The sequence below is a fragment of the Canis lupus genome, chromosome 9, assembly GCF_003254725.2.
Source record: "Canis lupus dingo isolate Sandy chromosome 9, ASM325472v2, whole genome shotgun sequence".
In the NCBI taxonomy this organism is placed as follows: Eukaryota; Metazoa; Chordata; class Mammalia; order Carnivora; family Canidae; genus Canis; species Canis lupus.
Window position 1 is genome coordinate 52,067,839 of NC_064251.1, and position 22,941 is coordinate 52,090,779.

General features: G+C 60.3%; 1 protein-coding gene across 2 annotated transcripts in view; it reads left to right on the forward strand.

The window, feature by feature from the left end:
• Positions 1-22,941, forward strand: part of COL5A1 (collagen type V alpha 1 chain) — a 150,462-nt gene that overhangs the window by 118,097 nt on the left and 9,424 nt on the right. The window contains exons 42-64 of one of the 2 annotated variants that reach the window (XM_025475661.3): positions 172-279; positions 2,329-2,436; positions 3,297-3,350; positions 4,252-4,305; positions 4,411-4,518; positions 5,410-5,463; positions 5,553-5,660; positions 6,751-6,804; positions 7,663-7,770; positions 8,380-8,433; positions 8,694-8,747; positions 9,915-9,968; positions 10,564-10,617; positions 11,315-11,422; positions 11,524-11,577; positions 11,664-11,717; positions 12,633-12,740; positions 14,338-14,391; positions 15,153-15,188; positions 15,571-15,624; positions 16,269-16,524; positions 17,422-17,534; positions 20,433-20,501. In XM_025475661.3, coding sequence (XP_025331446.1) covers positions 172-279; positions 2,329-2,436; positions 3,297-3,350; positions 4,252-4,305; positions 4,411-4,518; positions 5,410-5,463; positions 5,553-5,660; positions 6,751-6,804; positions 7,663-7,770; positions 8,380-8,433; positions 8,694-8,747; positions 9,915-9,968; positions 10,564-10,617; positions 11,315-11,422; positions 11,524-11,577; positions 11,664-11,717; positions 12,633-12,740; positions 14,338-14,391; positions 15,153-15,188; positions 15,571-15,624; positions 16,269-16,524; positions 17,422-17,534; positions 20,433-20,501 — 1,878 coding nt within the window. Of the gene's footprint in view, positions 1-171; positions 280-2,328; positions 2,437-3,296; positions 3,351-4,251; positions 4,306-4,410; positions 4,519-5,409; positions 5,464-5,552; positions 5,661-6,750; positions 6,805-7,662; positions 7,771-8,379; positions 8,434-8,693; positions 8,748-9,914; positions 9,969-10,563; positions 10,618-11,314; positions 11,423-11,523; positions 11,578-11,663; positions 11,718-12,632; positions 12,741-14,337; positions 14,392-15,152; positions 15,189-15,570; positions 15,625-16,268; positions 16,525-17,421; positions 17,535-20,301; positions 20,371-20,432; positions 20,502-22,941 lie in introns of both variants that reach the window. The other variant, XM_025475660.3, reaches the window with a different exon arrangement.

The following is a 22,941-nucleotide window of genomic DNA, read 5'->3' on the forward strand; positions in this document are numbered from 1 at the left end:
GAGAAACCCAGAGCCTGAGCACTGGTCGGAGTAGTCTGTGCTGCCCAGGACCCTGGGAGCTACCGAGGGCTCTGGAGTGAGGGTCAGCAGTAGGACCTGGTAGCACTTTGGGAAATTGAATCCATGCATTCAGAGAGCCTCGGAAACAAACTGTTTTCTTGCCCACCCCAGGGATCTCCAGGGGAGAGAGGCCCGGCTGGTGCCGCTGGGCCCATCGGAATCCCAGGGAGACCTGGGCCCCAAGGACCTCCAGGGCCGGCTGGAGAGAAAGGAGCTCCTGTGAGTACTGGCTTGGGGGTCCAGGGGCCCTCCCCACCTTAGCCCCCTCTGACCTGCCACTGGCAGTCGTGCCCCAGGGGTTTGTGGGATGGGGGAGGTGGGTGGAATGAGTGCTTGTCCCCCAGGAAAGCGTGTGTGTTCCCAGCATCCTCACTGAGGTCCCAAGGGTCAGTTCCCAGTGTTGGCTTGCTTCTATCGGGGGAGTCACCTGAGCTGGAGGGGTGCTAGGGAGCATCTTGGCCAGGCACATGCACACGGAGGGCGGAGCTGTGACCGTCCACACATGGCCTTGGCCTCGGTATGGGCTCTGGGTGCCGTGTGTGGATGGGTCTGTTGCCTGCTGTATACCCAGCTCCCCTAGCCGGCAGGAGCCAGGGTGGTCTTTGCGTGAGAAGGGTGGGTGTTTGGGGTGGGAGCCCCCTCCACTGGTCTAGGGGTGGGCATGGAGAAAAGATGGGCTGGGAGGCAAGTGCTGGGAGAAGCAGCTTCTTCCTGGACCCCCATAGCCACATTCTCAGTGACCATGAGTGTGGCCCAGTCACCCGTGGAGGCATCATGAGACCTCCCGCCCCAGCCTTGGTGTCCATGGAGGAGATCAACAGGTCCCTTCTTGTCCAGACACCTCCTGGGAACCCGGTGGCTACCCTCTGCCAAGCACTTTCCCCCAAATAACCGCAAAATGCCCCGACACGCTTCTGCCTCGACCGTGTTCCATGTTCAGCTTCCATCACACGGTTTTGCAAACTCCCACCTGCCCCGCATTCAAACAGCCGTGGAGACAAATTTCAGCTCCATCCTCCCTTTTGCATTCAGATGTCAGAAAGAGCGGAGTTCTAGGGGAGAGGGCAAACATGCACATAGATGATCTCTGACCGAGTCAGGGCACCCATGCGGATAAGTTCCTGTCGGAGAGACACAGTCTTCTCAAGGCTTGGTGGTTCATGGGTGGAAAGGGCCTGGATGCCTTCCCTGGGCGGGAGCTCCCACTGGAAACTGCCAGGAATCTGGTCAGTCTGCTATAGGCCATTCTAATGGCATCTAATAATTTCCACTGAGACCACTGGACATCAATCCAGCTGAATTTGGTGCCAGAAACCCACCTTCTGTGGGGCATTGGATACATAAAGCGCACACAGATTCGGGTGGAAACAGTTGGGTTTGTTGCTCCAAGAGACTAAACACTTGAGCAGAAACCTCTCAGAGTTGTACTGTGCACTTGAAAGCTGGTCATTCTCCCCGAATGGCTCGAGAGAGAGAGAGCAAGCCAGGTATCTAAGCAACCTGACCAGTAATGTCGGACCAAGGATTCTGGGCACCTTACTTAGGGTAGACGTTTATATCTTACCCTAAGGCAGGAGCTAAGTGGAGGGGCAGGCAGTGAACCATGCAGGCAGGAAAGGATGAGCCAGGGTGCTGACATCCGAGTAGGTACCGGCCGCCCCAGATCCCGAGGCAGAGTGCACATTTCCTCTCCTGTGCCCCCTCCCCAGTGCATACCCCCCTTGTTCTATGCTCTCAGAGTGATCCCCAGACTGGCAAAACTGAGCAAAGCAAGAATAGGGAGGACGTTTGAGCTGACCAGGGGCATTTTTAAGGGAAATGAGTCAAAATTACAAGAAAAGAGAGATGGGTGTGTGCATGCCTACTGGGCAGGGGGAGTTTGCAGAGAATTGAAAGGGTAGGAACATTGGTGGAAGCCTGAGCTCAGGTCCTCCTGGCTGTTGGCATAGATGATCCCACACGCAGTCTCAGGAGTCCTGCTGGCTGGGCTGAATCCTGGCTCTATGTTTCACATGCTGTGACTCAGTTTCCTCATTTCCAAAAGAGGAGGCCTTTTTTGGATGGGCACAGATGAGATGCAGTGGTGCACTGGAAGCAGGTGGCATGGGGCTAGACTCTGAGCTGCCCTCTGCATAGCTGGCTGAAATCTGTTAGGACTGTGGCGAGGGTACCGACCCAAACAGCGGGCTCCTCCTCTCTGGGGCGATGAGCTGGTGGTGGGATGTTCCCATGACAAGCTGTGTTTGACCTGAGATCTCTTCCCTGTAGGGTGAAAAAGGTCCCCAAGGCCCAGCTGGCCGAGATGGCCTCCAGGGCCCTGTGGGGCTCCCCGGTCCAGCTGGCCCCGTGGGCCCCCCTGGAGAAGATGGAGATAAGGTAAGGAGGGTTCACACAGGTCCTCTCACCTGTGGACAACGCACTGTGCTGGCAACTGGGTGACCCCTGCCTGCCCTGCGCGCTCTGCGTGCACAATTTCAGTAAAGCCCACAGATCTGTGGTGACAGATGAGATCTCTGGTATGCCGGGTGAGGGGGCGGGGGACACTTAGAAACTGCTTCCATGCCCCCCTCCCCGCCAAGCACTCTGCTGTTTGCCCAGGACATTGGCTGCTAGTGGCTGGGGCGAGGAGAAATCCTCCCTGCTCTCCAATGCTCGTAGCGGTTCCGAGTGCAGAGGCTGATGCAATGAGGCTTTAGTCCGTATCCATTTTTCAATGTCTCCCCTTGAATCATCCCAGCTCCCTCTCATGAAAAATGTGGCTGCGGGAGCTTATGTTTTATCTCTCATTGAGTAAAGACAGTGAAATTTAGCTCTTTGGTTTCACTTTCCATTTATGATGACTCTCCAGTGACATTTGCAATGTCGTCACCTGTGCGCAGAGGATGCCGCCTCTTGGGGCAGGAGATGGCTCCGTGCAGCGGGCACTGGAGGCTGTCGGACCCCTCAGGAGCTCCATAGCTCCGCTGTTGGTTACTGTCCTGCTAGGCATGCCCCCGCTTGACAAAGTGCATATTTTCACCAGCACCAGGGTCCTATAGGGCATGAGATCAATGGCTTGCATTCACTGTTGCATTTGAAGGGAAATCTACCTAATTTATGGAAATGTCTCTTCCTAGGAAAGTTCTTGGGCTGCCCCAGAAGGGAGATTAATCCCAATGTCTGAGAAAAATGAATTATGGGGAGCAGCTAACGTGCAGGCAGTTCAGGGCTAACGGACTGTCCTCCTCTTCCCACAGGGAGAGATCGGGGAGCCTGGACAGAAGGGCAGCAAGGGGGACAAAGGCGAGCAGGTACGGGCCACACACTCACTGCTGGTGTTAATGCTGTTGTTGTCACACCCACCAACCATCCAAGCAGGATGCAACCACCGGGCTTCCTTGGGACTTGTGTGGGGGTGGCATGCACCTTTGCATTGATGCACACGTGTGTCCATATCTGAGGGGACCCCTCCTCACGGACAAGCAGAAGCACTCGCAAGTTTCCTAGAACAGAGCTGGGGGGGTGGGGGTGTCTTGTCTGGAGGTTTGGGGTTCTGCAGGCCTGGGTCACGGCCGCCCTGCGGTACTCAGGCTATGAGCGCCCTGCTAGAGCAGTGCCTGGACCTGTCCACTCTGAAGTCCTGGTGTGTCCTTGGGGAAGGCCTGTCACCTGGTTGCTGGCCCCGTCCTCAATGTGGTGACATGTGTCCGCTCTACTGCATAGCTGGGCCTCTTCCCGGTGGCCAGTGATCCTCTGTGTCAGGGGACCTGCTGTCCCTGGCTGGACACACTCCCCGGGGGCGGTGCTGCCCGGTACCCGCCTTGCCGTTCTCTCTTACTCGCTCCATGTGCCAGCAGTGCACTGTGCATAGGGACACGTGGGGGCTGGTATGGCACTGCCAGGAGTGAGCTCTGGGATCGTGAGTCCTGCATGTGTGAGCTGCCTGGTGTCCAGCCTTGTTTTTAAAACAGGGCCTGTGGGACCCCGATCCTGGGTGTGTGGTGGGAGCTAAGGTGACAGTGGCCATCCCCCGCCCCCGCTACCCGTGATGACCCGCGAGGGCCTGAATCCAGAGCCTGCAGGTAGCCTACAGCCGGCCACCCACACGTGGGGGCTGACCGGGCCTCAGACTGTGGACCTCACACCGACCAACCCTCTCCCTCGGTCTCCGCTGCCATCTGAGAAGCAACCGTGTCTGTCTTTTCCCCACAGGGTCCTCCCGGGCCCACTGGTCCGCAGGGCCCCATCGGACAGCCTGGCCCCTCGGTGAGTACCTGCGCCTGGGACCTTTGGCCCATCCCCAGCCCCCCCACCCCGAGCCCGCGGGGTGCCTGCAGCTGCTCCTCACCCATGCCCCACTCTCTCCTGCAGGGAGCCGACGGCGAGCCAGGCCCTCGCGGGCAGCAGGGCCTCTTTGGGCAGAAAGGTGATGAAGGTCCGAGAGGTTTTCCTGGCCCCCCCGGGCCAGTGGGGCTGCAGGTACCTGCAGGTTTTGTGTGGTGGCAGCGGCTGGTCTACCTCACAGGCTTCCACCTCTGTGGAGCCTGCCCCACTCTCCCCTTCCTGTCCCCTCCTCTCCCCTCCCGTCCTGACATCATGAGCATGGGGAATCTAAGACTAAGCTTTGGGGGCCTCCCAGGGCTTCCTCAGGAATCAGAAGCAATGCAAGTTCCCATGATTGCAGATGTGTCCATACGTGTGTCTCTTACCCAGCGGTACCTATCTCCGAGCTCCCCGTAGAGATGCGGGAAGTGATCGACCAGTTGTAAACCTGTAAAAGGAAACTGCCTGCCCTGCGTCCTGCCCAGGAAGGGTGGCTTTGAACGCTTGGGCGCGTTTCATCTCCCTGCCTTTCTACACGTGTGTTCATGTGCTCGTGTGCACATGTGTGGTTTTGTTTGGCTTTTGCAAAACCTGAATCTGGCTGTGTGTACAGAAAGTTTGTGCAGCTTCTCCCATTTCCCTTTACGAGTTGTGTTCAGTGTTAGTAAATATTCTTTGGACGTGTCCCTTTTTATTTATTTTTCCAAGACATGATTTTTAGTCACCGCATAGCGTGCCAGCATATGGTGGTGACATAATTTATTCAGACATTTCCCTGCTGTTGGCTCATTAGGTTTTACTGTTTAATGGGACACTGCAGCAAGCGCCTTGGTCCATAAATCTCCAAGTACTCTCTAATGATTTCCTTGGGCTGGTTCTGAGACTTGGCATCATGGGGGTATCCTCATATTTGGCTGGACGCTTAGAAGCACATTCGGAGGCTCTTGGGCGCTTGCTTGGCGCCGTGGCAGGGAGACCACGAAAGTCATGTGGGGACTGGGGTGGTGTGACGCTGACCCACTAAGTGTCTGCTGTCTTCCTGCCCAGGGTCTGCCAGGACCTCCTGGAGAGAAGGGCGAGACTGGGGACGTGGGCCAGATGGTAAGTGTGACCAGGACGCACCGACTGCCCACTTCCGTTTTGGCCATGGTTGGCATTTTGTCTGTGCTCAATGGTTCTTCTTCCCCTAGGGTCCCCCAGGTCCCCCCGGCCCCCGAGGACCCTCTGGAGCTCCAGGTGCAGATGGGCCACAAGGGCCTCCAGGTGGAATCGGCAACCCCGGTGCCGTGGGAGAGAAGGTGACTCCTGGCCCCTTGCCCTTGCAGTGTCTGATGTGCGAGTGTGTGTGTGTGTGTGTGTGTGTGTGTGTGTGTGTGTGTGTCCAGCTGTGGATACAGAGACCCGCAGGGTGTTGTCGGGCTATTCCTGTCGAGTGCACTTTGACACTTAGCAGATCTGCATGGTGGAGGTGGGAGTTCTGACCCCTGCCCACCGTGGCCTTTGCAGAATCTCCCAGCCATACACCCAACCAGCAGAACTGGCCCTGCCCCTTCTCCATGACCTGGCTGATGGGTCTACTTCATCCCTGGAAGTACTGGGGTGGCTCCATTGACCGTTCCCCTCATGGTCAATTCCTTCTTCTCAAAGTCTAGGGTCCCCATATGATCTGATTCATTCTAGGGTGTGGGTCCTGGGGATGCCTCCATGAGCGTGGCGGGCTTCTGTGTGCGCACACGTGTGTGCATGCCTGTACATGCATGTGTGCGGTGGGCAGGCCTCCACTGCAGTGCCTGTGAGCATGACCCTACCTCCTTGGGATAAGAGGAATGAAACCAATGTGCTTCCATTCACTGGTATTCCCTGTACACAGTTTTCACAGCTTTCTGACGTCAGCCTGTTAAATTGGAAGAAGTCCTCCATGGCTGGTCATTTTTTATGATACGAGAATTACAGACAAATGTATCCTGCTACCACCATAGATTAATGATGCCCTGCTTCTTCTCAGAGGTGTCCTCCTTCTGGGGCTCCTGCCTCCGCCCAGCATCCCAGTACCCTCTGCTCTCTGTGTCTGCCTGGCCCGTCCCTCCTGTGTGGTCCTCCCAGCCCTCCCACTGGCTTCTCGTGATTGCCCCCCATAACTTGCTCAGAGCACCATCCATGACATTCCGTGTACTGTGGTCACCTCCTTCATGAGACCATCAGAGCCCGCTGGCATCACTTACCCTGATGTGGATGTGACATGGAGCCCCAGGGGCTGTCAGAGTGCAGTGGATGCTCTCATCCTGGGCTCCCCACCTCTAGGGCCCGACGCAGGAGGATTTGCTAAGTGCTTGGAGCTTGGGCCACTGATCTCCACGCCGCCATAACCATGTCATGTTTCCTCCTTAGGGTGAACCTGGTGAAGCTGGAGAGCCTGGCCTGCCTGGAGAGGGGGGCCCCCCGGTGAGTGGGCTCGCAGGGAGGTCACCACCATGGACCTCTATAGGGTGGGAAGCACACACTCTGCCTCAGTTTTCTCATCCATGAGATGGGAGCCACGTCTCCCCTCATGCTTAACTCATGGAGTTACTGTAACAAGAGGGAGTGAGATGGGGAGTGAGCAAGTGTGTGTGTGTGTGTGCACACATTTGAGTCTATGTGCAAGTGCGAGTGTATACATGTGCAAGCATGCCTGGGTGTGTGAATGTATGCATGTGTGCAAGTACAAGTGTGTGCATGTGTGTATGTGAGCATGCCTGTGTGTATGTGCACACACGTTTACACGTGCACGTAGGTGTGAGTGCCATGAGCACCCATGAGCCAAGACTGTGAGTTGCTCTGCTGTCTGTGGTGTTCCAGACCTGCTCCTGGGCTGCCATGATGTGGGGGCAATTGTCCCCCTCATCAGCCCAGACCTGGAGTATCCTGACCTTTGCAGGTCAGAAGGGCATTCTTTCCAGGGTCTTGGGCCCAAGAAGTATGACTCGTGGACAGAGGTCTCCTGGGCCTCTAGCTGCTCCCTCCATCTGCAAACTGGGGAGTGGCCAGGTGGCCTGAGTCCCCGCAGCCCCTCCCACCTAGAAGCTGAGTGTTGTCTCCAAAGGCCCTGTAAGCCAGTGGGCTCCTCAAGCCTGCCTCGTGGTGCCGGCTGGGCCAGACCACATGGGGTCTGCTGCTGAGGGCCGGGGAGCACGAGCACCTGCCAGTCCCTACCTGGCCCAGCCTGTGGCCTCGTCAGAGCATGCACTATCCCATGCATGCCAACGAGGGGGCACACTGGAGGCCTGCTCTGAGAACATTGACATTGGCCTTTCCCTCCAGGGACCCAAAGGAGAAAGGGGTGAGAAGGGCGAGTCGGGCCCTTCTGGTGCAGCTGGACCCCCTGGACCCAAAGGCCCTCCTGGGGACGATGGTCCTAAAGGCAGCCCCGTGAGTAGCTCTGAGATGCGCCAGCACCATGAAACTCTGGGGGCTCTGTGTTGGGTTATTCTCACTCCCACTGGCCGTGCACTAAAGCCTTCTGACTGTTATGGGGCTTGGAGTAACGTCTCTAAAGTTTAGAGGTTTTCACACCAGCTGCCAAGCCAGAGCCGTGAGGGTAGGAGGTGTGGGGTGTGAGGCTTTGGGGGCTCCTGTGAGGACCCCGGGAGCTTGCTGAGATGCACTGTGTGAACGGCGGACTCTCTGGATGCCGCCTTCCCATGGCCTGCCCTGGCTTGGCCCTGGGAGGAGGTTCTCCGTGGCACGTTCTAGCTGCCTACAGGTCTAAGCTCCGGCTCAGCCTGAAGCTCTGGGAGCAGGAGTGGGCATGGCACCTGTCCTCTGCGTGCCTTGAGAGTGGAGCGCTGAGCCCGTCTGGCTTGGTGTGGTGTGGCTGGGATGGCACGGTGCTCTCCAGAGGGCTTCTGGGCCATCGGGTGCCCACCTGGTGTCAGGACCAGGAGTGTTGTAGAGGCTGGGTGAGGCAGGCGTGTAGGGGTGCGGCAGCAGCAGCTCCATTGCTGAGGGCCCAGATGTGCCTGTTTTTGTTTCTTTCAGGGCCCTGTTGGTTTCCCTGGAGATCCTGGTCCCCCTGGAGAGCCTGGCCCTGCGGTAGGTGTCCCGGGCTGCCGAGCCCCCAACCCCCAGGCCCTCCACCTGCCTTTGCCAGCCCGATTCTTTCTGGTTGTCTTCTATGAATTCTCTTCGGGGCCCAGTGCTTTCCCAAATGGCACCCCTGGTGGTCAGGTGGAGAGAGCGTGTTCCCACAGCGTTGACTTGGATTCTGGGGCAGGAACGAGGGACATGGTGGGCGTTGGCGTGTGACTCAGGTGCCAGCAGGAGGCAGAAGGAACTCGGTTTTGTTCCCACAGGGTCAAGATGGCCCCCCTGGTGACAAAGGGGACGACGGTGAGGCCGGACAAACGGTGAGTCCACTCATGACTTCCAGGGATCCCACACGGCTTCTTGCTGGAAGGTGCCGGGCACTCTTGGGGTTTGCAACTTGCTTTGTTCATTTCTTAGAAAAACCCAAGCCCTGTAAGCTTGTAGGATCAATTCTGAACAGTGACAGGACTGTGAGCTCCCTGCACTGTTAGAGGCCAGGGACAGGTGTACCAGTGGTTCAGGACTCACCACCACGGAGTCTGTGCCCAAGCCTACCATGAAGGTCAGGCCTTATTCCTGCCTGATCAGGCCGGTGCCCTCCTCCAAAGGGCTCCGCCCAGGCCAGCCCTTGGGCTGAGATCACTCCAGGCCTTACCTCTCGCACCCGACACCGAGTTTCTGCGACATTGCTCACGCTGCACCAGCCGGGTAGACAGCTGCTGGAGGTTTCCTGTCCTCAGGCCCTGGCTGGTGTCACTGGTGTTAGATGAGCAGAAGCAAAGAAAGCTCAAGGGCCCAGCTCTGAGGCCAAGTCCCCTGAAAGATGCCCGAGGACCCTGGCCCCCTGGCCCGTGACTTGGGATGACCCTCATCCTCCTCGTGCCTCAGGTCCTCTTCTGTAGAAGGGGGTGTCTGCAGGAGGTGGTGTGGACGGAGCCAGCTCCCCGCAGAGCCAACATAATGGCTATGTGCTGGGAAAGTGCTCTTTGAAAATGTGACAGCATGGGGGGCCCATGACTCAGTTGGGTAAGCGTCCATCTCTTGGTTTCAGCTCAGGTGTGATCTCAGGGTTCTGGGTTCAAACCTCGCATCGGGCTCCACACTCAATGAGGAGCCTGCTGGAGATGCTCCCTCTGCCCTGACCCCTACTCATGCTCGCATTCTCACATGCCCTCTCTCAAATAAATAAATAGATCTTTAAAAAAATAAAATAAAACGTGGCAGCACCGGTACTATGAGCCAGGACTCCCCACACTGCCCCACAGCCGCGTTGAGGGCAGAGGTCAGGTACAGGATGATTTCACCTGGGACTTCTTGCGGCAGTAGCTCCCCCCCGACCTGGGACAAGAGAGACAGCCTCAGCGCTGGCCCAGGACAGTACACGGGGGGAACTGTGTGTTTGGTCAGCCTCACGCCAGTGCAGACCTGCCGTGCTGCTGTCTGACCTGCCCTAATTCCCGAATTCTGTGTTCTTTCCCCGACACCAGGGATCTCCAGGCCCCACTGGCGAACCAGGACCGTCTGGGCCTCCAGGAAAAAGGGTAAATGATCCTGCCCGCTGCCCTTGGCCACCCAGCCCTCGTCAGCCCCGCTAGCTCTGGGTGGCCCTGGTAGGGAAGATGCTGCCGTCTGTGGTGTGGGCTCCAGCCCTGCCACATCCTCAGACCCCACACCCGCCAGGTCCATGGCCCCCTGCATGGAGGCGAGGCCAAGATGCCATCAGTAATTCCCGTTGTGGGGAAAAGACACCTACAGAGCCAGAAAATGCCTCGCTCTCCAGCTCACACCTTTCCTGAAAATCAGAACCAAAGGGCCGAATGGTGCTTTTCTGCGTGTTGAATTCTTAGCCTTTGCCGGTGCTGCGGTGCAGTGGCCTGTGTGGCATGTGACCAGGAGAGGGGCCCCAGCACTTGGACTAACCCGGAGGCCCTTCCCAGGGCTGGGGTCCCTGAGACTCACTCTGAGGGCCTGGTCCTTTCTGGCCAGGGGCCTGGGAGCCCCCTCCCCATGCTGCAGGCCCTCCATGTCCTCCCTGCCTACCCCTCCAGCCTGGGCCTCTTCTCCTCCCGACACTGAGCTCATCGCTCTGGCGTCTGCAAGCAGCTCCTCACGTGTTTTTCCCTTGCTCTGTTCCAGGGTCCCCCAGGCCCCGCAGGCCCCGAAGGCAGACAGGGAGAGAAGGGAGCCAAGGTAATGTGCTTCCCTGCCCAGCTGTGACTGCGGAGCTTCCGAAGAGCGGCTTGCATGTTGGCCGGGTTGGGTGGGAAGCGGAGATGTGTGCATATAGGAGGAGAGCCACAGAGGCAGCAGGGAGCGGGAGGCGGCTCAGGGGGAGGCCCGGCTCTCACTGCAAACCAGGAGGGCGGCAGCTGGCATGCCCCAGGGTGCACAGGCTGTCAACCCCTCCAGCCTGAGGGTGGGGAACGGGTGCTGTGCACTCAACCCAGTGCTTGACCTGGCCACGTGGCCACTGCCCCCGAGCCGTGCCCACTGAGGGGCCCGTGTCTCACAGCTGGCTTGCAGCCTGGTGCCTGGGGCCCTCGAGGGACTGCTCCCTGTGATGCTGCTGCCCCTGCCTGCCTCCTGGAGCCATCCCATCGGGAGCAGAGGCAATGGCAGGAGCCGTCCAGCCCCACGCCAGCCCAGGAATGGTGGCCGTGTCCACCGTGAGTGCAGGCCTGGCCGGAACAGCTGAGATTGCCAGAGACTGGGGAGCTCAGCTGGCTGAGGAAATTAGAGGGATGGAGAATTGGTCAGGACAGCTCCCATAAAGAATGTGGAGAATTTGGGGCCATCCCAGTGATCTGGGGGCATCTGGGGCGCTCTGAGCAGTGGTCCTGGGCCAGAGTGGCTGTGGCCTCCAGCATCTGTGTCCTTGCACCTACAGGGGGAAGCCGGCTTGGAAGGCCCTCCTGGGAAGACTGGCCCCATTGGCCCCCAGGGAGCCCCTGGGAAGCCTGGGCCTGATGGCCTGCGAGGGATCCCGGGCCCTGTGGTGAGTGGATGGGGGCCAGGGAGGGGGGCAGCTGCAGGGGAGGGGCGTGGGCACAGGGACCGGCCTTGTGGGGCTCCTGCTGAGGGCCTGTTGTGTTTCAGGGTGAGCAAGGTCTCCCGGGCTCCCCAGGCCCCGACGGCCCCCCTGGCCCCATGGTGAGTAATAACCCCAAGGGGCTCCAGGCAGTGGTGGAGGGTGGAGTTGGGGAGGAGAACTCTGATCCCTCTGCCCCCTCCTGCAGGGACCCCCAGGACTCCCCGGCCTCAAAGGAGATTCTGGCCCCAAAGGGGAAAAGGTAAGATGGGACTCGGCCCTCTGAGGCTGTAGCTCGGGGCCCCTCAAACATGTGGGATATCAAACTATCAGCCACTCATCTGGCAGGTGCAGGCTGGGGACGGGTCCTGGGAGGCTGGGAAACCCAACCAGCCTGTGCTGTGAGGGACCCTGGAGACCCATGTGGAGGTCCCGGTGGAGGGGTGTCCAGGGTCTGAGGAGTGGACGGCAGTCCAGAATGCCTCCCACAGGGAGAGGGCCGAGACCACCCAACACGGCAAAGCCTGTTTGCTTTCTCTAGTGGAGGTGTTTTTTTTTCTGCTCAAGCCGATTAATTCACAAATGTAAAGCACACACACAAACCAGACAGTTGCATCTGAAGGACTGGGGACTCTTTCTATTCTAGCCCATGCCTGTCACCACTGAGCCTGTGAAGTACGAAAGCTGGAAAAAAAAAACCCTTCTAGAGCCTTCCTATGGGCTCATGTAAAACAAACACATGGAAAGTTATGTAGAGAGTTTTTATTGCCTCCCCCCCAAAAAATCCATAAGAAATTATTATAGTATCTCTGATCCTCTGTAACTTCACTGAAGTCTGTGGATGTTTCTGTGCACACATTGGCTGTACAAAAACCAGATGTTGCATATGAGACCCATGCAAACATCACTCAGGAAAACACCCTGTTACCACTTTGGTCTGTGTCTGGATTTGTGGCTTCCCGCCTCTTTGGCTAGGACATCTACAGAAGGCCAGCTGTGTCACACCTGCTGTCTTGTCACTTGGCCTGCCTGTCAGCTGGGTCCTCTGCCAGGACGTGTGGCTGGTGACCCCGTGGCTTCCCTTGTCAGGGACCCCCGCCATGTCCAGCCAGCGCACGAGGTTGGCGGTGAGGCACAGCCACAGTGAGCGCCCCTTCCTGCCTTTATTCGTCAACAGGGTCATCCAGGCTTGATCGGACTCATCGGACCTCCGGGTGAACAGGGTGAAAAGGGTGACCGTGGTCTCCCTGGCCCCCAGGGCTCCTCTGGCCCCAAGGGAGAACAGGTGCGTGAGGAGGTGCCCCCACCACACCCCAGCGCGGCTCCTCAACGGGTGGTGAGAAGCATCTGAGGACCTGGCCTTGGGCCAGTTAGAGCTAGAAGGATGTCCTCACGTCTACCATACCTGGATGGGAATGGCAGAGGGGACGACTCGCCCAGGGCACAGGGGGCTGGGACGCAAGTGTGGCCCTGACTGGCTGCCAGCCTCTCCCTCCCTCAGCAGTTCACCTGATGGCCAAGCGAGGGCCTCTTACCCAGCTGACTGCCCAGGTCACTGGTGAGGCCCAACCGTGTGTGCCAGGCACACAGGGCAGCACCTACTCCCTGACCACGATGGGCACGCCTGGCCCCAGACCTACCCAGCACTGCAAACCCTAGCCAGAGGGTTCGTCCCTGCCCTGCACAGCCAGCCACTGAAGTGACTCTGTGGTCAGCGGCAGGGCCACGTGTGCCGTGGAGGCGGGCGAGGGCATGTGGCAGGCCTACTGCGTCTGTGCCCTTCCCCACGTGAGGGCAGCATCCCAGGTACAGGTCACTGCTTCCCAAGGTGTGCAAGGCCCTTGACTCCGCCCCCCTTGGCCCACACCTGACCTGCAAGGGGATGGGACTCATGGGGCAGAGCCAGGGAGGCAGGGGATGAAGTAGGACCCTCACTGGGCCCCTGATGTTTGTAGGATGGCGTCCTTGGGAGCCCTGTTTCATCCACCACTGCACTGCTCTCCCCATGGTGCTGACCATCTCTCCTAAGTAGTGCAGTCCAGGGCCTGGTAGCCTGGTGACCTCGAGAATTAGGAAGATGTCCGGGGCTCCACCACCAAAGCACCTGTCCATGCCCTCACCACCATCCCTGCAGGGAGGTGCCTGCTTGAGAATCTCTCGGATTCTGACCATGATGAGCTGCCCCAGTTCCTCTGGGGTAGGGGTGGGGGGTGCAGGGTGGGGGTCACTCACTCTCAGCCTCCCTCTGCCCCCACTGTCACTTAAGCCCCAGTGGGAAGGTCGTGTGGAATCGGGGTTCCAGGTGAAATGAGCTTAGGGCACCCTTCCACAGCAGGGAACTTGGTGCTAAAGCTAGCGAGTCTCTGGCGCATGGGCTGGCTGGGCCTGTGTGGACCGAGCGAGGGTCTGCTCAGAGGCTGTGAGCTCTGTGTGGGGCAGAGCATGTGGAAAGGCTGGGCAGGGTGGGTGGCACACACAGGGCCTTAGGACCCTGATGCCCTTGCCCCCAGGGCCCGTGCAGGGGTGAGGGAGGTGGGGGGTGGGGTGGTCCCAAGCCTGGCGCTGGGCGTGGAGCTTCTGTATTTCAAATCAGGATGTTAGAGGGGATGATGGCAGAAGTCCCCTCCCCGTGGCCCTGGAGACGCCAGATTCCCAGCCTGGCCCAGGCAGCCAGGCAGGGGTGCTCAGTGTCCTGGCGCACATTTGGGCCCCAGCAGGTCCTGCAAGGAGAGATGGCTCCCCATCGAGGCAGTCGGCCCTTCATCGGAGGGTGTCTGCTCGGGGAAAGACCACGTCACCGGAGAGCCGGGGCACTCGGCAGGCGTGTGCATCTGTGACCCTCCCCGTATGATGCTCCAACTGTGTTTTCTGCTCCTTTTCAGGGCATCACTGGTCCTTCGGGCCCGATCGGCCCCCCCGGCCCTCCCGGCTTGCCGGTATGTATCTGGGAGTGGTGGGTGGCTCTGGGTCACACTGGGGAGGCAGGTGAGCCCAGGCTGTGGGCCTCGGCGTGGTGGGAGGGTTATGGGATGGTCAGGAGCCCCCGGGTTGGGGCCCAGCACCGAGGGGATGCTGGGCCCAGAGTGGGTTTGCCCATCACCTCCACATCAGGGCCCTGGGTGACAGAAGCTAGGAAGAGGCGTCTCTGGGCCCTGGTTTCAGGAGGGGAGGCAGGCATTTCAGGGATCAGGGATATGCTGGGCCAGGTGAGGAGAGTTGTCCCCATGAGCCTGTAGGATGGCCTGGCCCAGACAAGAGGGGCTGGGGACCATCCATAGGGCAGCCCCCATGTTGCTGGGCCACCCAGCTCCAGAGCCGTCCCCCAGGGCTGGGAGCCTCCAACTTGCCCCTCCTGGACCTGGGCCTGGGTCTGCGAGGCCAAGGTGAGGCCATGAGACCCGACACCCTGCTCTTCTGACTCTCGAGGCCTAACTGGCTTCCCTACTGCGATGGGGGTTGGAGTCAGGATGACTGGGGTCGGATGGGACGGGACTGTTCTCTGCCTCCATGTGGCTGAGCACCAGTCATACCCCCTACCCTGTCAAGCAGGTGCAAGCATGGACTCCTAAGAAAGGGGGCTCGGGTGCAGGCTGGAGGTGAAGAGCCAGCCAGGCCTGAGCAGGAGCATGGGGCGGGGTGGGCACCCAGAGGTGAAGGGCTGCCTGCACACTGATGCTCTGTCCCCTACTCTCTGCAGGGTCCTCCTGGGCCAAAAGGTGCTAAGGGCTCCTCGGTAAGTGGTGTGCACCCCTCTGCCCTGGATGGCCCCTCTGCCTTGGATGACAGCCACCCTGGGTCCCCTTTGCCCCCTTGACCGGCGGTGGCACCATCTTCATGCTTCTCCAGCGCCAACCGTCCTGAGCCCATCCCCAGCCATGGTTGCTGCAAACGCTCTCACCTTAGCAGGATGGTGCCCCTGAGGTTTCCATGTGGGGCATCGGCCTCTCGCATCTGGGCCTGGGGATGGGAGGGTCTCTGCCGTCCTCCCCCTGGCGCAGTAGACTTGGCCCCTGGCTGTGTCTGTGCAGGCGTTGGGGGATCATCCTAGAGTACAAAGCAGGTTTAAGTCACATCAGGCCTCTGTAATCAAGGTCGGTTCCCTCTTTCTCTCCCAGGGTCCCACTGGCCCAAAGGGTGAGGCTGGCCACCCAGGACCCCCTGGCCCACCGGTGAGTAGCCTTCAAAGACTTGAAAGTGGGACTGGTGGCTCTCCTGGTGCTGAAGCAGTCATGGGAGCATTGTGTGTGCTGTATACCTTCCAGGACTTTGCAGAGGGTGTCCAGATGCCTCTCCCTGGGAGGCCTGGTTGGCCACAGTGGGGGGGAGAGTGCACGTGGGGGTATCTGTGTGTGTGGGCACCTGTGTGGGTGTGACAGTGGGCAGCACCCACCAAGGCCCCCAGCAGTTGGGCAGGGGCCATGATGAGCCAGATTGTGGGGCGCGCTCACTCCATGCATCCCCCCCCAGTTGAGTGAGCAGCCTCTCGATGCCTATCTCCATCCTTGGCTTGGGCTCCTACACCCACAGGCATTTGTGTGGCACCACCATACACAGCCCTAGGCTGGGCTGCAGGGGCGAGTGGAGAGCTAGTTGCTTTGAGTCCAGCTGAGGCTAGAACCCCAGGCCGCGGCCGGGAGGATGGGGGTGTGCATGTAGGTGAGGCCCGGCAGCAGGGACAGGTGTGCAGTGCTCAGGAGCAGCAGAGAGAGAGGAGAAGCATGCTGAGGAGGACAGGTGTCTGTAACCAGGACGTGGGGCTCCAGCTGCCCGGGCGCTGCTCCCACCAACACCCACCGGGTCCTTCCACACACAGGGTCCCCCTGGCGAGGTCATCCAGCCCCTGCCGATCCAGGCATCCAGGACCCGGCGGAACATTGACGCCAGCCAGCTGCTGGATGACGGGGCCGGCGAGAGCTATGTGGACTACGCGGACGGCATGGAGGAAATCTTCGGCTCGCTCAACTCCCTGAAGCTGGAGATAGAGCAGATGAAGCGGCCCCTGGGCACGCAGCAGAACCCCGCCCGCACCTGCAAGGACCTGCAGCTCTGTCACCCCGACTTCCCAGACGGTAGGGGTGGCTGCGTGCGGGGCAGTGGGGGAGGCCCGTGGGGCTCACAGTGGGTGGGAGGGGGCGATGACAGGGCTGCCCAGGCAGCAGGACAGACACAGCCTTGTGTCCCCATCTGGGCAGCATGCGGCCACCTGGGCATCTCCCCCTGAACCTGATGGAGGCAGCGCAGAACACGGCCAGGTCCTAGGAGGAGGGAAGGAGGGCAAGGCTTTGGGGTGGCACGGAGCCCGGTCCTAGTCCGGTCGTAGCCACCGTCTTGTGTGTAAGCTGTGACCCTGGGCCTCGGGTCAGCCTTCCACGGAGAGGGTCCTCCCAGAGGACGGAGTGGAAGAGACAGTGTGTTGCTTGCTCAGCAGGGCATGCCCGACATCGGGGTTGTCGTCAGGGTCAGGTTATACCCATGCTAACGTCAGTATCAGGGCGCTCCTTGGGACAGCCCTCCATCAAAGCCCCTCTCGTTCCTGTCCTCCCGTCCTCTGAGGCCTCCTGTTGAAAGATTCAGCCCCTTAGCCGGCTGTTGCCCCTGGGAAGTGTGGGTGTCTGTCCTCGAGACCTGAGGGGCTCCCAGGCCTCTCTCATCCCGAGTATGTGAATTTCCTAGCTCCACCCACAGCCCCTCTGCATTCCTGTCTCCCTGCCGAGGTGGCTGGGCCACCCTCCACTGCCAGCCAGAGCAGGGGCTCCAGGGGTTTCACCCTCCAGCTGGGTTCTCGGGGACGGGACTGTCATATCTTTATGTGGATGCAGCAAGGGCACTGGGCAGACCCGGGGGTGGCCCACACTGGTGGCCTGTGGGCCTGGCCCTGTGTCTTACCTGCTGAGCTGACGGCATGTGGCTCCTTCTGGAACCACACAGGGAGCAGCTGACGAATCCGCTCCCTGTCTGCCTTGCAGGTGAATACTGGGTGGATCCTAACCAGGGATGCTCCCGGGACTCCTTCAAAGTTTACTGCAACTTCACAGCTGGAGGGGCAACGTGCGTCTTCCCCGACAAGAAGTCCGAGGGGGTGAGTGCCTGCCTTCCCCTCACAGCAGGGCTGGGGTCAGAGTTGAGGTTTCTCCCCCGGGGGCAGACCCAAGGCATGGGACAGAATTGGCGCAGCCTGGTGCTGTGGCTGGTGAGGGGACGGCTGGCTCCTGGGAGGGCTTCCACCTGCCAGCCCCAGGTTGGGATTTCAACTGCTGGGTGTGTGGCTCCTTCCTACATTGACCTTGCAGGTCTGCCCTCAGACCAACCTGACACCCACGGGGACACCTTTGGGGCAAGCACACAGTCCCTCAGATGCATCTCTTAGAGGCTGGCATTTATCTCAGTTCTTGGGGTCAGCTGATGTCTAGCTGATGCCTCCTCCCATCTCTTCCGAGGGCAGCGTGTTTGTCCAAAGTGCTTGCGGTACAGAATCTTGGTCAGCGAGGTTCTGATGCACAGAGACTTGGTGGGAGGTAACAGTCACCTGGTGGGGGGTTTGTATGGAGGGGACAGGAGTGAATGTGTGTGGGGACACAGACGTGAAGCTGGTGTGTGTGTATGTGAGTGTGTGCATGTGGATGGGCATGTGGATGGGTGTGCAGATGGGTGTTGTATGGGTATGCAGATGGGCACGTGTGTGCATGTGGATAGGCGTGTGGATGGGTGTGCAGATGGGCATGTGTGTGCGTGTGGATGGCTGTGTGGACGGGTATGCAGATGGGCATGTGGACAGGTGTATGGATGCGTGTGCAGATGGGCATGTGAGTGCATGTGAATGGCGGTGTGGATGGGTGTGCAGATGGGCATGTGTGCATGTGGACAGATGGGTGGATGGGTGTGCAGATGGGTGTGTGAATGGGTATGCAGATGGGCATGTGTGTGCGTGTGGATAGGCGTGTGGATGGGTGTGCAGATGGGTATGTCCCTGCATGTGGATGGGTGTGTGGATGGGTGTGCAGATGGGCATGTCTCTGCATGTGGATGGGTGTGTGGATGGGTGTGCAGATGGGCATGTGTGTGCGTGTGGATAAGCGTGTGGATGGGTGTGCAGATGGGTATGTCCCTGCATGTGGATGGGTGTGTGGATGGGTGTGCAGATGGGCATGTCTCTGCATGTGGATGGGTGTGTGGATGGGTGTGCAGATGGGCATGTGTGTGCGTGTGGACAGCCATGTGGATGGGCATGTGGATGGTGTGCAGACAGGCATATGGACGTGGGCTGCTTTCCCCTCTGGCGCAGGACAGTGAGGTGGACAAGGCCTCTAACTAACTGCAAGATGACCGCGACGCGGTGCCCTCTGCGTGGGGCCTGTGCAGAGCTCCATGCACCCCCAGGCGGCCGGCTGTGCAGACAGGCTTCAGCTCGGGTGCGGAGGGGCCAGGCGGCCTGTGGTCGCAGCTCCTCAGTGGCCGCAGTGCCGACAAGCAGCTGTGCTGTGCAGAGACGCCCTCCCCTCACCCCTGAACCTCACTGTGACTGTGGGGGCTCCAGGCCCTTGGACAGAAGGCCGGGCCACAGGGGCAGGGGCCCCACCCTCACAGGCACGATTTGGTGACCCCTGTTTTATATGCACACTCCCCAACCCGAAATTTGCAACCCTTGGTAACCTGTGTGCCCAGCAACAAATGCCCTGGTGTTCAAAACAAGAAAAAAAAATTGCAAGCCTCGGGACCCTCCTGTTTGGCAGAGGCCCAGGAAGAGATTTGGGTGGAAAGACCCTATTTTCTCATCTTTTGGTGGCTCTCTGTCCCTGAAATGTGGCCTTGCTGCTGGGGAATTAGTGGGCACCCCCTGGAGCCCCAGCTGGTGGTGTCGCTGGGCGGACAGCAGGCTGGGGCACTGAGCGACCCCCACTGCTCCGTGTTCTTCCTCGGGCTCAGCCTCATGCACATAGGGACCCCTCCCCATCAGGCAGCAGGAGGGCGGGGGTTTAACTTCAGCTCCGTGCCGGAGCACATGTTATCTGAGTGCTGAGCTGGGCGGGTCGGGAAGCCCCGGCGAGAGGGCAGCTGGGCACCACTTCCTTCCCTCTCCCCTGTGTGAGGCCAGCTCAGAGGGGAGCCCAGGGGGACAGCACAGGGAGTCGGACTCCTGCTTTTCCACTGTGCATGACTAGCACTGGGTGAAACAGGGGGCCCTGGGTCCTGGGAGGCCCATCTGCTGTGCTCCCTGGCTCTGCACCTGCAATGAGTGGCTCCCCATAGCCCGCTCTGCACTCGGCCTGTCCTGGGGAACTGTGCCTGGACCCTGCACAGAGCAGACGCCTGAATGGGAGCCCTCACCTCCCGTGGGGGGACACATGCTCTCCGACCCTGTGACGGTCAGCTTCACGCTGCATCTTCAGGGAGGCTCCACCCACCGCACACTGGCACATAGGACACACGCATCAAATGAGATCAGATGGGATGGGAGGGCGGCCGCGTGTCCTTCCTGCCCCTCAGTGCTGTCTCTTACTGTCCTAAGTGCTGGCGGCCCCGGGAGTCCCTCCACCGCTCAGCAGCTATGAAGCCCCAGGCCCCGTACTAGAGGCTGGATATACGCAAATGGCCAAAATGCAGGCTGCTGGCCTGCTGGGTGAAGGCCTGGCTCTCCTCCTGTCCTCATCATGGCCACCAGCCTGTCCCAGGGCGAGCACCCCGACTCCGAAGGAGCCCCTCGGCCACGTGGGGGCGCGGCGCTCAGAGGAGGCCCTGCGGGCGGGATGCGGCGTGTTTGCAGGTGGTGGGGAGCACTCCTCGTGGCGGCGGCGGGAGAAGTAACCCTGTCCTTCTCTGTTTCTCTCCCACCCCCGCCCGATGTTTAGGCCAGGATCACTTCTTGGCCCAAAGAAAACCCGGGTTCCTGGTTCAGTGAATTCAAGCGTGGTAAACTGGTAAGGCGGCCCCTGGCGTCTCCGCGGTTGTCCTTCACATGCGCCCGTTTCGTATCTTACAGAGTAAAATGGCCCGCTGGCCCAAAGAGCAACCTTCTACCTGGTATAGTCAGTACAAGCGAGGGTCCCTGGTAAGTGGCCACCGGGCGCTGCCTGCTTGCGGGACGGCCGGGCTCGCGGCTCTGCATGGCTCTCATGGCCGCCGGGCACCGCACCTGCTCTGGCACCTCTGGCAGAGCTGCTCCACGGCACGTGACAGCCAGACTCCGCATCGGCGCCCACGCCCGCCACCCCTGACCAGAGTTTGTTTAGCCTGGGAGCAGGTGGATGGAGCAGGGGGATGGAGCCGGGGGCTGCTCTTCCTGTCAGGTCTAGGACAGGAGCATGGTGCTCAGGGCGCCCAGAGCCACCGCAGGACGCCGCCAGGACTTGGGACCAAAGACACCAGGGTTTTACACAGAGGGTTTTACTTTGCGAAGTCCTTGTGGGCAGGTCTTAGGGCCGTCCTTAGGGCCCACCTGGCCGTGGGCTTGTCCTACACCCACGCCACTAGGTCGGTCCCCGCATCAACTCCTGGGGAGCCAGTCTCCATAACCCGGCCCAGACATGGAAAGACCCTGGCATCCCTTGGAGGAAGCGGCGGTGGTGGTCTGTCACCAGCCCAGAGCCGAGCCCATCTGGACTCCTTCATACGAGGCCGGTGGCTGCTCCCGCATGGTTGGGCGTGTTGCCCTGACTGTCCCAGGGGTTTGGTCCGGGCCCTTCCCTGGAGCATAGTGCAGAGCCCCGTACCCTCTTTCTAGCAAGTGAAAGGGCCAGGGGTCCAGGGTGTGGACATGTTGCAGGCACCTGACTTTGCTCCCTGCCTTCATGTCCTCAGATCCGGTCGTCCCGCCCCCACACGCTCTGGGAGGGGGTCCTTTGTCACCCGGAAGCCAGACTGTGGGAGTTCCGTGACTTCCCACCCGGCCATTGCCCACAGTGCGAGCACTGTAGCCTCACGGGGGGCAGCGGAGCACAGAGGCCACGTCCCCCAAGGACTCACAGTGTGGAGGCTTCCAGCTGGCCTTGGCTCTGTCCCACCTCTCAAAACCTCTTGCTCTTAAACCCTGAAGCACTTCCTGGCTAACAATGTCACACGCTCTCCGCGTTCTTGATTCCAAGTCGCTCTGGCTCTTGGCAGACACTCTGAAAGTCCGCGCTCACCTCACCACGTCTGTGGAGGCTTCCTCTTATCTCTCCGTGTGGACAACGGGCCTCTCACCTGCTTCTCCGCCTGCTGTCCCTCCTCCCTCCGCCCCTGTTGTGCTCACTCAGAGCAGTGGGCACGCAGAAGGACCTGCCTCGGACCCCGCTCAGCATGGGGCAGCCCAGGGAGCAGGGCACCCAGGACAGGTGCACTCCCCGGCGCCCCTCGGGGCCTAACCCCAGCACCTCACTCAGAACACCCACGTTCTTCCCAGAACTAGGGAGCCCACCTCCTGTCACTTGTCCCATCTCAGACTTTAGACGGAGGCGAAGGCAAAAGGATGGCCCCAGGAGGAGACAGTTTCCCCTTCAGGTTCTCGTCCTGCTGGATTTCCAGCTCTCTCTGGCTGTCCTAGTGGACAGGACATAGACGCAGAAGAAACAGGCTCCCTCTGTGGACCTGGCTGCTCTGGCCGCGGCCCATGAAGACAGTCCTGCAGAGCCCCTCTCCCACGGTGGGACAGTGGGGTCCCGGGGCTCAGCACTGGGGGTTTAGGTCCTTCTGTGTCCCGCACTGCTCGCTGGCCAGCCCCTGTGCATGCATGCTTCCCCAAGTCGAGTGTCCTCCCAGAAGGAGCACCTGATGGCCTGGACTGCGGTTGGTATTGGGTTTCCATCCTCAGGGTTGGACCATGAGGTATTTGGTCACTGTGTGCAGAGCTGGAGTGGCCCTCCCTCCGGGCCCTAGCGGGGACGGGTAGGGTTGCCAGCTGGGGCCCCCGTTCTCCACGCTCTCTAGTTCCACATACGTGTGTGAGCCAGCGGGCAGCGGGGACCTCAGTGCCTGCTCGTGTGTCTGGCACGGGCCTTGTGGGCTGGGGAAGGGCCAGCCTTGGAACGTGGCCTCGGACCCTGACATCTGCTCCTCCTGCTGATGCTCAGAAACCGCCCGAGCCTTCTGCCTCCTACGGGGCGGGGGGGGGGGGGGGGGGGGGGGCTGCAGGGTGCTGCCTGGCAGGGGAGGGGATCGAGCCCCATCTGGGGGCCAGGGAGGCACCCAAGTGCCTGGGCCGTGTCCAGCAGCTCAGAATGATGCAGTCCCTGAGGTGTGGGACACCCCGCCGAGCTCAGCCGCCCATGTTGGGGGTGGGCTGGTGACGCTGGAGAAGGCTCTTGAGAATGGGTGCGTCATCTTTCCCTGGTACCCTGCCCTGGGCCTGCTCTCAGTGGGTCTTCTCAGGGAGGGTCACGTCCCCAGAGTGCCCCTGGCTGCCCCCTCTCGGTGTGGGCAACGAGGAGCCCCAATCCCCGGGCTGGGAAGGCCTATCCCGAGTGTCACCCTGTGACTCTAGGAGGGTGCCCGGTCACCCTAGCCCTCCCTCT